Source organism: Gastrolobium bilobum, unplaced genomic scaffold (assembly GCF_033153095.1).
Source record: "Gastrolobium bilobum isolate Gb01-03AN ecotype WA unplaced genomic scaffold, APGP_CSIRO_Gbil_v1 utg20048, whole genome shotgun sequence".
In the NCBI taxonomy this organism is placed as follows: domain Eukaryota; kingdom Viridiplantae; phylum Streptophyta; class Magnoliopsida; order Fabales; family Fabaceae; genus Gastrolobium; species Gastrolobium bilobum.
In genome coordinates this window covers 42,810-56,193 of record NW_026898170.1, presented here as the reverse complement: position 1 = coordinate 56,193, position 13,384 = coordinate 42,810, and the positions used below count along the sequence as shown (strand labels likewise).

At 40.2% G+C, this 13,384-nt stretch overlaps 1 protein-coding gene and 1 non-coding gene across 2 annotated transcripts; both read left to right on the top strand.

The window, feature by feature from the left end:
* The first annotated feature begins 1,766 nt into the window (after nucleotides 1-1,766).
* On the top strand, nucleotides 1,767-12,215 carry LOC133313507 (uncharacterized). Its single transcript, XM_061514890.1, has 3 exons — nucleotides 1,767-1,863; nucleotides 10,902-11,680; nucleotides 11,739-12,215. Exons 1-3 carry the CDS (start codon nucleotides 1,767-1,769, stop codon nucleotides 12,213-12,215), a joined length of 1,353 nt encoding a protein of 450 aa, XP_061370874.1.
* Nucleotides 8,363-8,469, top strand: LOC133313537 (small nucleolar RNA R71). Its single transcript, XR_009751827.1, has one exon. It is a non-coding gene; the product is annotated as a small nucleolar RNA R71 (small nucleolar RNA).
* Nucleotides 12,216-13,384: the final 1,169 nt, after the last annotated feature.

The following is a 13,384-nucleotide window of genomic DNA, read 5'->3' as shown; positions in this document are numbered from 1 at the left end:
ATTTGGGTTTTTTAATTTATTTTAGTTTATTTTATAATTGCTTTTATTTTTATGGAAACTATTTTTCTTTTAAATTTGGTGGATTTGGTTACGATGAAACTTCCCTGATATTATTGATTGATTAGTTAACACCTCTAGCAGGATCTTCATTATTGTTATTGTTATTTTTTTGAAAAAATAAAATAAAAAATAAAAGAAATTTTAAATTTTATTTTAGAGTAAATACTCTTTTTAGTCCCTAACAAATAAAAGGCTATTCGTGGTTCCTAAGAAATTTAAAATGGATCCATTTAGTTGAAATCGTGGTCCTTCACAAATTCAAAAAAGACCCATAGTAGTCCCTCGAAAGGACTAAAATAGGTCCATTTTGAATTTTGTAGGGACCACGAATAGCCTTTTTATTTGTTAGGGACTAAAGCGGGCATCGTAAAATTTGCTGAGGATCGAAAATGATATTTACTCTTAATTTTATTTGTAAAGTATAATAATTTTAAAGAAAGGATAAATACTAGGAGTGATAAACGAACTATGAGCCTTTGGCTCGGCTCGTGAAGATCTGAGCTTACATGCCTAAAATTGGTTGTTGGAATCAGACTTGGACTTGTATAAAAGCTCGTTTAATAAAAAGGCCTCAGGCTTCGATTCAAAAACTCGACCTTAGAGCCTCTTAGGCCGACTTAGTATATTAATTTTAATTTTAATTATATATTTTTTATACTACTTGTAATAGGCAACTCTCTCTCCTCAATCCATTCACCCCATTTTTTTGGTTAAACAGACTTTGTGAATGATTTTGTTTTATATTATGTTGTTGGATATACATTGAATTTATGAATGTTTATGGAATTACTAGTGCTATTGATTGTACATTCTGTTTGGATAAATTTTTGTTGTCTTATTTTTTTTTTAAATAGGCTAAATCAGACTTTCATTTTTTGTAAATAAGTCAGACCACATGCCGATAATTATATTCATTCATAACAGGTAACACATTTAAACAGGCTTAGCCTTTTAAGACCAAAGCTCCGCTCGACTCGATCCGTTAACACCCTTATTCCTTACTATTTTTTTAACTCCCAAACAAAAGGAAGGGAATAGGCTTTGTTTTCTCTTCCCCTCTCTTTTCCTTGGATATCTTTCCTTCCCCTCCATACACACCCAAATCCTAGGCTTCCTTTAAGAGTTTGGAGGAGAAGGGATTCAAGAGAGAGAGGTAGAAGAAGGAATGGAAGGAATCCCAAATTGAGAGAACTTTGATTTTAAGAATAAAAAAAGTTTGGGAGGGTTTTGTGAAAATTCCTAAACTCTTTCCTCCTGAAACTAACTCCAATAGTATACGCACTTTCTCTTGGAGAACGATATACAATTTTTTAAATAATAAAAAAAATACATAATACAAAAATGAAGTCACACAGCAAACCATGTTCTGCCAGTTGAAATAGATTGGCATGTTTCAATCAATACGGAGGCAGAAAATAATCCCACGGCGAAAACGACTGCAACATGTTAACTGCAAAGATAATGGCTGAAATATTTGGGGATGATCGATGTTCTCATAAACTAGATTTCTGGAGATGCTCTTTTCCAAGATTGTTCGAAAGTTGTGGTAGTAATGTTTATTCTAAAGTGAACACGTCATTCTGCACGACGATAAGGTTGTATCCGTGTGTAGCAAATCTTGTAGATTCCAAAATATGTTTAATTTAAATTCTACTGGTTGTTGTTACCCGTGCTTCAATATTAGTCATTATGATCGAAGCGAGCGAATGGCAGAAGAAGGCAAGCAGCTTGAATGCTTTGCCGTTCGTGCTGCATGCAGCAATTTGTTGCTTAGCACGGCAAGTGTATTAATGGCAAAGTCAAGTGATGACAAAAAGTATCATTTTCACGAGAATTCAACTATCTAGCACTATGTTTATCAATTTATTAAAGTTGGATTAATTGGAAAGAGTTTTATGATATTGATTTGAATATTAGTTATAAAGGACCAATTCCCAAACAACAATTAATTCAAATTAAAAATTGGTTTGAAAATTAAGAATGGAACACGCAATTAGAGTTTTAATTTTCCCCAATTTCCTCCTAACTAATCTATTTCCCTTCTCACATAACATTTAGGGTCTGTTTGGAGCACCTGATAAAGAAGATAGGATAGGATAATTTATCATATTTTACTTTTATCTCTTGTTTGGTGGGTCAATAGGATATGATTAGCTTATCCTATTGTCTCATTTTATCCTATCAAATACATGATTTCTTATCCTATGGGAGGAGCTGTGTTATGATTCAATAGGATAAGATATCAATATTGGATACCCAATATATCCCCACGCTACCCAATATATTTGTATTTATTGCATTATATTTTGTTTTTTCTTTCTCCTTTCTCCTTCTATATAATCTTATCAGATTGCTAATCAAGTGCTCATCAAACACAGGACATGAAATAGGCTTATCAACCTCATATCATATCCTACCCTTATCAGCCCCATATCATATCCTACCCTTATCCTATCATGTCCACCAAACGAGCCCTTAAACTTAAGGAAATACTACTCTCCTTTCATAGAAGATAATTATCTTATATTGTAGAGAGAAGATAGACGGGTCTCACCATTACAAGAAAAAAAAAAGGAGGGTGCGAAAATAGAAGTGAAAGAAGTTATCTCCTATGAAAGGATAGTAATAAAGCCCTTAAACTTATTTTGCCGAAAATCTCATCCCTAAATTAATTAAAACTCAAGTCCTTGGTATTTCAATTCATTGACCTATTAAGAATCCTAATTCCTAGGCAATCTCCCTTAGATCAAGCATTAAGAGCTTTTAGTTTATCCTTAGATCAAACAAAATATGACAGTTTAGTCATATCAGAATCATACACCAACATCCCTAATGTTTTGCATAACTCAAGTATTTTTCTATAATTGGCCAATTCACGAAAGAATTAAGAGTGAGAAGCAAAACAGTTGCATAACATGAAAACATGAACATTAATTGAGAGGAAAAAATTAATTAATTCAAAATCCAAAAGCGTTCCATTTAACCTAACTATAAAAAAACTAGCCAAACATGGCAAAGGAAAGAAAAACAAAAGATGAAAGAAAACTATAAAAGTCCATCTCCCTATGTTTGGTCCAAAAAGACCCTTTAGAAAGTCGTGAAGGTAATATTTATAAAGTCACCATCACCTAGGAATTATGATTGGTCTTTTCTTTATTTTTTTAGGTAATCAGGTGCCAAATCTCCTAAATGAGATTTTATCTAATTTTTCGTGCAATCACGATATTTATGCCTCAATATCTTCCCAAATATCTAAAACACCAAAAAAAATAGAAATTAACTTCTTCTTCTTTTTGGAAAAAACAACTTAATAATAATTCATCTCATTATTTTAATATTAACAAATTATAAACCTTAAATCCATATTTTAGTCCTTAATTTAGGAGTTTTAAGACATTTTGCATTCAAAACATTTTGAAGGTATATCACAATTCCTTTTAAATAATAAGTGGACTTTCACAAGATAAATGTGAGCTCTGATAAAATCTTAATATTTTTTTTTCAAAGAAAAATATTAAATCCTTTGAACCTTGTTGTTTTGTTTCGTATAAATTTTGATTACTTAGTGATCTGGACAAAATACAGAAGGCCCATTGGAGGCCCCATAGCATACAAAGAAGCTCAATCTCATGAAGGGTCCTGAACTAAGCGCGATGGTCATCATCGCGCACGTAGCAAGACGCGATGCCCCCATCGCGCATAGAACCGCCCTTTGGCATAAACTCCAGGAAAAAGGAAGCTAACTTAATAACCAAGGCAAGCCCACCGCGCCTTTGAACTAATAGACAGAGGACAACACCGGCTTGCCGTGACTCTATAGCTTGACATCAAGAAGATAAGGCTACTCAGATTCTAGCCTGACCTGCAGCCCAAACCTGGCCAATCAGATGCCATACTGCCTTACTAAGGCGGCATCATAACCGTTATATAAGCAGAGGGTACAACACCCAGGTACATTCATCCTTTACATTAAGAACATACAAACACTTGCCTCTGATACTGACTTAAGCATCGGAGTGTCTTCGCAGGTACCCTCCCATTCGGATTCATCGCGCTAGCAAAGGACAGTGACATAGTGATCTCCAACAACAACTCCAGACCCTAGACCAAGAACACTATCCACTTCTCAACTGTGTGTGATTAGGCCTGATACATATTGGCCATCCCATATTGTATTTGGTCTGATCATTGGCATCGTCTGTGGGAATCTATCATCTAGAACTCATTCCTCTCTCAATTTAAAAACATGGTCGATACCAGAAGCAAGTCCCAGAATGGCTCCAAGGGAAAGCGGAAGGAGACTCCTACCGCTCGCGAAAAATCAGCCTCGTCGGTGGCAGCACTTTCCATCCATTCAGATAACCCACCGACGAACCAAAACCTGTTGAACCTTATCACACATTTTCGTTGATCCTGAGCCAGAACGTACTTTTCACAGAAGAAGAAACCTCAGGGAAGAAATTTTTGAAAATATGGCTGATCACAACAACAATGAAGATATTCCTCCTAAACAAAACTTTAGAACTTTGGCTGCTCCTTTTAGGAACAGACTAGAGAGGGGAGTAATCCTCCCTTCTCTAGCTCCTAATTTTGAACTCAAACCTATCATGTTTCACATGATTAGGGAAGCTGGAGTCTTCAATGGACTCCCTACAGAAGATCCTTACACACACCTCACAACATTTCAAGATATTTGTGATAATTTTAAAGCTGAGGGTGTGATAGAGGAGAGTATGAGAATGAGGTTATTCCCTCACTCCTTGGGCTTGAAAGCAAAAACATGGATGAAAACTCTCACCCCTAGATCAATCCACACATGGGAGGAACTCTCTAACAAGTTCATAGAGATGTTTCTCCCTATGTCTCGACAAACTAATGTGAGAGCAGAGTTCTCTAACTTCAGGATGTTTTATGGAGAATCCCTTGATGAACCTCCGATAGTAACCTGCCAAACCCAGAAAGCTCCTCACTTCCGTAACTGTCTTGGGTCTCTCCCAATCCAGTACGGCCTCGATCTTGTTCGGATCCACTACAACTCCTTCAGCAGAAATAACATGCCCAAGAAACTTTACAGACTTGAGCCAAAACTCACACTTTGAAGGCTTCGCATACAGCTTCTCCTTCAGCACTTGCAGAACAGTTTTCAAATGCTCCACATGCTCCTCCTCCGTCTTGGAGTAAATCAAAATATCGTCAATGAAGACGATCATAAACTGATCCAGGTACGGCTGAAAAATCCAGTTCATGTAATCCATGAGCACAACAGGTGTATTGGTGAGTCCAAATGGAATCACCAAATACTCAAAGTGACCGTATCTCGAGCGAAATGCGATCTTCGGGACATCCTCCGGCTTCACCCGAATCTGATGGTATCCGGACCGGAGCTCAATCTTAGAATACACGCAAGCACCCCTGAGCTGATCCAACAGATCATCAATCCGAGGAAGGGGATACTTGTTCTTGATTGTCACCTTGTTCAGCTGCCTATAGTCGGTGCACAATCGCATTGTCCCGTCCTTCTTCTTCACAAAATTGACTAGTGCTCCCCAAGGAGACACACTCGATCTAATGAAATCTTTCGCTGAAAGATCCTCAATATGCTTCTTCAGCTCTGCCAACTCCGGTGGCGACATCCGGTATGGTGCTAATGAAATAGGCCCCACACCAGGCAACAGATCAATGGAGAACTCTATCTCCCTCTGTGGCGGAAACTCAGGAATCTCCTCTGGAAACACCTCGAGGAATTCCCTCACCACAGGAATGCCAGTGATATCCTCATGTGTCCCACTCACCAAACCTCCCAACATGACATAACCATATGCCCCTGCTCTCAAGGCTCTCCTAGCCTGCAGCAACGAAATGTACAGCGAAGAACTAGCTGTGGAGTCACATGGATACATCACCACACACTTGGCACAACAATCAATCATCACACAATTTCTGGACAGCCAATCCATGCCCAGAATAACCTCCAAGTTGGCCATCGGCAATCCTATCAGATCTACCGAGAACTCACGACCATCCCACTGAAATGCTACATCGCGATGAACAGTGGTCGCATCACACTTTTCTCCGGTGGCGGTGGTAACCCGCAACGGTGGAGAAAGGACATCAATAGGCAACTCAAGCCCCACAGCAATCGGGGTTGCAACAAAAGAATGCGTAGCCCCAGAGTCAAACAAGACATCCACAGGTGAACCACCAATGGTAACAGTACCTCTAACAATGTTCGGAGCTCGATCCGACTGCTGACGATCTAGAGTATAAACTCTACCATAAGATGGTGGCACTGCCGGTGCCAAAGTAGGTGGAAGGGGAACCATCTGAAGTGGCACTGCCTGCACTGCAGTAGCCCTTGCCGTCATCGACGGACAGTCTCTGGAGAAGTGGCCCTCCTTGCCACACTGAAAGCAAATCAACTAGCCGGTAGAGCACGACCCATAATGAGTCTTCCCGCATCCCGAACACTTGAGAGCAGGAGATCTCGCTGCCCTCCCTTGAGTAGAAGTTCTCTTGAACTGATTCGACGCTTGTCGAGCTTCCATCTGTTTACTTTTACCCTTGTTCCCAAACTTCTTGTCTCTCCAAGAAGTGGAACTACCAGCTACAACCTTCGTCGCCTCAGTAACCTTGGCCTTCTTGGCTTTACTCGTGCTGTAGAAATCCTCAATATCACGACACTGCTGAACCAGTGTCCCAAAGTCTCTAGAAGCGGAACTAGCAAGGTAACCAGCAATATCCTCACTAAGTCCCCTGCGGAACTTAGCAGCCAGAAATGTAGGAGTAGGCCTCGCCATCCTGAAGTGTGCAAACTTCACCAACTGGTTGAACTTAGCCAGGTACTCGTCCACATACAACGAGCCCTGAACCAATCTGTCAAACTCTCCCTGCTGCCTCTCCTGAGCGTCATATGGAAAGTACTGACCCAAGAAGAAATCCTCGAACAAAGGCCACGTCATCACATGACCCTGCATCTCGTAGACATGAGAAAGGTTTGTCCACCACTCATGGGCATCGCCCTCCAGCATGTAAGTAGCGAACATCAACTTCTGCGGATTTGTGCACTGCATGACCCGAAATATCTTGTCCAACGCCTGTAGCCAACGCGCCGCAGCAATAGGATCAAAGGATCCATCAAAGGTAGGGGTGGGAGAAAGGGAAAAGAAAAAGGGTGCAGTTGTCTTAATGGTTGAGGAGACGGTTGCTTTTGCTGAGCACGTTTCCAAGATTTGCAATGAATGCAATTTAGATATGGCTACGTATCTTTTTAAGTGACTCAGCAGGGACAGGTGTCCCAGTCACTCTTATCTCCTAACCCAGGGAACGTTCCCTTTGTCTTTTCCTAACTAATAAATAATTAACTCAATAAAAGGAAAGAAAAGGAAACATACAAAAGTGTTTAATTGAAGATTTAATCTAACTAAGGAAAAAGGAACGTAATATAACCTATCACATATTCTTATTATTTATTAAAATGTTAACTTTGCAAAAATAAAAATAAATTTTTTTTTTTTTTGGGATTGTGTGGTCAGGGACCACCCCAAAACTACGTTCCTGGAACGGAACGTACTTTATTTGGACTTTCTGGAGTGGAACATCATACGTTCCCTCCTTTTTGGGAGCTATGTGGTTAACAGTAACCACCCCAAAACTTTGATCTTTGTCAGAGAGAAAATGTAACCACTGGGTTGCCTCCCAGTTAGCGTTTAGTTTAATGTCTTTAGCTAGACATGGTACTTACCTCTCAAGTTGCTTTAAAAGTGGTCGAGGGAACTTCAGTGTCCCCTGGTAATGATCCTGGTGTTCTTGTTTGGAGATTAGCAGCAATCTATCCCAGATGGGACTCAATGTTCCTGACCACTGCATCATGCCTGGTGACATATTCCTTGACATAATTTTCCAGGGTGTTGATGTGTTGGTCCTCTCTGTGGAACGGAACGTAGTTGTTTCTCTTTTGTTCAAACATTCCACTGTTGCTACCTTGCTGATACTGCTGCTGCCTTGTAAGACTTCCATCCTTGGTGCTGATTGGTCAGCTTTCATGTTCTTCACTTCATTCATGAGTGATGCCAGCTGGGCTTCCATGGTGGTTTGTTTATCCAGTTCTAGCATGCCTGGCTTCCTTACTGGGCTCACCCTGTCTATTGGCCATTGGAGACATCTTTCAGCAGTTCCTTCTATGATTTCATACCTGGATTCAAGTGTTCCTGTAAAGAAATATCCTCCTGCAGTGAAATCTAAGTGAGATTGAGAAGTATGGTCAAGTCCCTTATAGAAAGATTGTAACACTCCCCAACTCTCTACCCCATGGTTTGGACATTTCCTGATGATGTCCTTATATCTCTCCCATGCTTCATAGAGATTTTCTCCATAAAACATTCTAAAGTTAGAGATTTCTGCCCTAACATCAGCTTGTCGAGACATTGGGAGAAACCTCTCTATGAACTTGTTAGAGAGCTCCTCCCATGTGTGGATTGACCCAGGGGTGAGAGTTTTCATCCATGTTTTTGCCTTTAAGCCTAAGGAGTGAGGGAACAACCTCATTCTCATGCTTTTCGCTGTCACACCCTCAGCTTTAAAATTATCACAGATATCTTGGAATGTTGTGAGGTGTGTGTAAGGATCTTCTGCAGGGAGTCCATTGAAGACCCCTGCTTCCCTGATCATGTGAAACATGATAGGTTTCAGTTCAAAATTTGGTGCTACAGGAGGGAGGATTACTCTCCTGTCTGGTCTGTTCCTGAAAGGAGCAGCCAAAGTTCTGAAGTTTTGTTCAGGAGGAACCTCTTCATTATTATTATGATCAGCCACGTTTTCAAGGATTTCTTCCCTGAGGTTTCTTCTTCTTCTTCTATGAAGTGTACGTTCTGGTTCAGGGTCGAAGAGAAACTCAGGTACTTTAATGGAGTGATCAGAGTTCAAACTCTTCACTCATAAAACGTAAACATAGAGTATGTATGCACATCAGTTTAAGTGACAAGTAAAAAAAAAAATAAGAGGTAAAGTTAGATATACAGAGTATGTACTAAAAACAGTAAATAAGAACAAGATTTAGTGTTTCTATCCTCGGCAACGGCGCCAAAAACTTGTTGGGTGGTTTGCTTATGGTGGAAAAATGTAAGTTCTGATAGGGGATGTTCTTCTGTTCTTGCAAAACACAGATTCGTTCCCTTAGTTCCAACCCAAGTGCGCAAGTGCACACATCAAGTAATAAAGGGAGTATTAGTTCCCAAATTATCGTTCCCACGAGGATAGAGTCCTAATTATTGTCTTATACTGTTTTATAAAGAATGAAGATGAGAAGAAAAGTTAGTAAATGAACTGTCTGGTCAAACGTTCCCTACTGTCTTGACAACGTTCCTCAGGAACAGTAGGTTCAATCTGGTGACAAATAATTGCTCGCTGCGTTATGTATGTGATCCTTCCTGTTTAGAAGAAAGTGAGATAATAATCATTGGGGTTTTATAAGTGCAAGATTAAATAAAGTAAAAACTACTAAAACAGAAATAACTATAATCAAGAGACAACAGGGTGGTGGCTAGAACAGTTTAACAGAAGGAAATGATTTACTGCTCCACTCTTAAAGGGGCTTTTTCTCTGCTCAAGACTTAGCACTTTTTGGCTTTGTCCCAGTTTCTTGTCTGCCAACTCTGATTCCTCAACTCATGGACTAGATGGCTTACAAGTTTCCATATTCTTATGGCTCCCTTGACTCCAACAAGTACTCAGAACAGAACCTTAAAATGGACGAGTTGGCTCTTTATTCCTAAGGTGACCAATAGTGTTTTTGCCATAACACTACCTTCCCCCAATGGCTAAGCTGTCTGAAATCCCTTCCTTATGGAAGTTCCTTTCTCAGTATGTGCCCAATTTCCATTGGTACACAATGAATATAGCTTACTTAGCCAAATAAATACAAAAAGCTTCAGTCAAGAGTTTTGAAAATAGTTCTTTAAGAGTTTCACAGTTCACCTGTTCCATAGATAGTTCAGCTCATGGCTGATAGTTTAAACAAAATTATTCCCAACTGAAATTCCATAGACCCAAGATTCAATTAAGAGATAACGAATGGAACGAAGAGAAAAGCACTTATATCAATTGAAAAGACAGTTTACAAAAGAAACAAAAAATGGAGAAAGATGGGTTAATGCTCGTGAGGAGTCTTAAGGGTTGATACAGAGAACAGAGATGGGTTGTCACTTAAATATAGTTACAGCTTAAAATAAAACTAAGTTACTAACTACTACTACTAGGTGATCTCTTCCTTTCGTACTTCAAACCCTCCAGGATTCGATGGTGTTTTTGTGTGGGGGTGGTCCTATTTATAGATGGAAGATGAGTGGCAATGTTGTAAATCCTTTGGAGCTAGTTGCTTGACTGAGGGGACGGGATGGTGGCAGCAGAGCGTGAAGATTGCGCAAATTGCTGGATGGAACAGGATTTGGTGATGATTAGCTGTTGTTTGCAGTCTTTCCCATGCTTTACTTTCCTTTTCAGCCAATGAGAACTCTTGATTATCTTCTCTTCACGTTTCCAGTTGCTCAGTTGGTGCACCGCCTCTGCTTTTAGAAGACTTTAACCTTACGTCACCTGCAAAGTGTACAGAGGCATTAAATGAGTGGAGCAGGTGCATTAAATGTGTCTCAGTCCGTTCCCCTTTTAATATATTTTAAAGGAATACGTTACCATCCGTTTCCCCACTGTGTTTTTGTCACAAATGTGTAAAACAAGTGATTTTCATACCAAAGTTGCTCATCAGATGAGGGAACGTATGGTATTTTGCCATCAAAATGGGCTTAGATGGGAACGAATTTACGTCCCATCACTGTCCACATCACCAGATTCCGGAGCAATTGCTGATTTCTACTTCTATGAGGGATTGCTACATTTGGATGGGAACCTAATTGATGCTGCCAGTGGAGGAGTTCTTGTTGACAAAACACCCAATGAAGCTAATGCGTTGATCTCAAACATGGCTGAAAATGCTCAACAGTTTAGAACGAGAGCTAATGGCAGTGTTGTGTACCAGGTGCAAGCAACTCCGACCCAGCCTTCAGCAGTGGCATCAAGTGCTGACAATCAGCTAATTGAAAATAGACTTCATGAATTTGAAACCATGGTGAGACAATTGGCAGTTACCCAGACAATCCAGACTTCTGCTCCACAGTTCGGCAATCCATGTGGCATATGCAGTGAACCTTTTCACCCCACTGATGCTTTCCCTTCTCTACACGAGGGCTCCATTCTTGCAGACCAGTCAGTAGCTGCAGTCTTTCTTGAGAAACCACAGTTCCAGCAGGAGCAGAATAATCCATTCTCCAACACTTACAATCCTGGCTGGAAGAATCATCCCAACCTCAGATGGAACCAGAATCAGCAAAATGTTCCATATCAAAGTCAACAAAATTTTCCATACCAGCAAAAGCAGCAGTTCATTCCACAGCAGAGACAAAACTTCCAACAACCTGCTCCCCAACAGTTGCAACAACAACCACCAGTGAAGCAACAAAACAGCGGTTGTGGTCCTTCTTTGGAGGACTTGATGAAACAGATGGCCACCAACAATCTGGAGTTTCAACAGAGGACAGAATCCATAATCCAGAATTTGCAGACAAATCGGGCAATTGGCAACATCAATGAACCAGGCCCAACCTTCCAGCAGCTCCCTTCCATCACAGACAGTTCCAAATCCAAAGGGAACCGACAATGTTAGTGCCATCTCTCTGCGGTCTGGCAAGCAACTGGAGGAGCCAAACCAATCTGCTGTTGAGTCATCTCAAGGAGGTGACACTGGTTCAAGGAAGCAGAATACTGATACTTCTGATGTCCACATCCCGTTACCTTTTCCTCAAAGAGCCACTCAGTCTAAAAAGCAAGCAGCAAAGGCTCAAGATAAAGAGATTCTTGACACTTTTAGAAAAGTAGAGGTAAACATCCCACTCTTGGATGCGATTCAGCAAATTCCAAGATATGCCAAGTTTTTGAAGGAGTTGTGCACCAACAAGAGGAGGCTAAAAGCAGATGAGCGAGTCAGCGTCAGCCAGAATGTGTCAGCACTCATCCAGCCCATGCCTAAGAAGTGTCAAGATCCAGGGACATTTACTATTCCTTGCATTATTGGAAATTCTGTTTTTCATAATTGTATGTTAGACTAAGGAGCATCCATTAATGTTATGCCTGAATCTGTGTATAAGTCTCTTGGTCTTGGTTCTTTGCGTGCTACTGGTATTGTTGTTCAGTTAGCCAACAGGAGTAGTGTTCATCCTTCTGGAGTAGTTGAGGATATATTAGTTAGGGTGAACAATCTGATTTTCCCTGCTGATTTCTATATCCTAGGGATGGAGGGTGAGAATCCTAGTACTACAATTATACTTGGTAGACCTTTCATGAAAACTGCTAGAACTAAGATAGATGTGCATGTTGGTACTCTTTCCATGGAATTTGGTGATAGCATGATTAATTTTAATATTTTTGATGCCATGAAATTTCCTAGGGAAGAGCATTCTGTTTTCTGTATGGATGTAATTGATGAAATGGTGGATGATATCTTTGCTGACTTAACTTCTGAATATCCAGAATTATCATCATTACTTGATTCTGATCTGTCATGTGTTGTACCGATAGTAGTAACTGTACTGCTTGTGCTGGGATAGCTTTGTGTTGTTCTGATTTTAATCATTTATTGAATGATGATTTGCATAGTGGTTCTGCATTGGTGTTGAATTCTGAGTTGCCTGTTGAAATTATTGATGATTCTGTTTCTGAGAATTTGATTGCAGGCATAGATGTTAATGTGTTTTCTGCAGAACCTGCACCCACTAGACTTCTCCCATCCACTGAGCAGCCACCTAAGTTGGAACTTAAGACTCTGCTTGACCATCTGAAGTATGCATATCTGGAGGAAAATGAGCAGTTACCTGTGATAGTGGCCAAGACCCTTCTACCTAAGCAAGAGGAAAAGCTTCTGACATTGTTGAAAGAAAATAAAAAGTCAATTGGATGGACTTTTCGAGATATTGTGGGAATCAACCCTTCCATGTGCATACACCGCATTTTGCTTGAAGAAAATGCTAAACCAGTGAGGCAACCCCAGAGACGCCTCAACCCGCTTATCCTAGAAGTGGTGAAGAAGGAAGTCACCAAGCTTTTACAGGCCAACATCATTATCCTATTTCAGATAGCCGGTGGGTCAGCCCGGTTCAAGTGGTTCCCAAGAAGTCTGGAGTGACTGTAGTGGCAAATCAGAAAAATGAACTGGTTCCGGCAAGAGCTCAGAACAGTTTGAGAGTCTGCTTGACGTTGCTTATTCTCCTTAGGGAGTTCA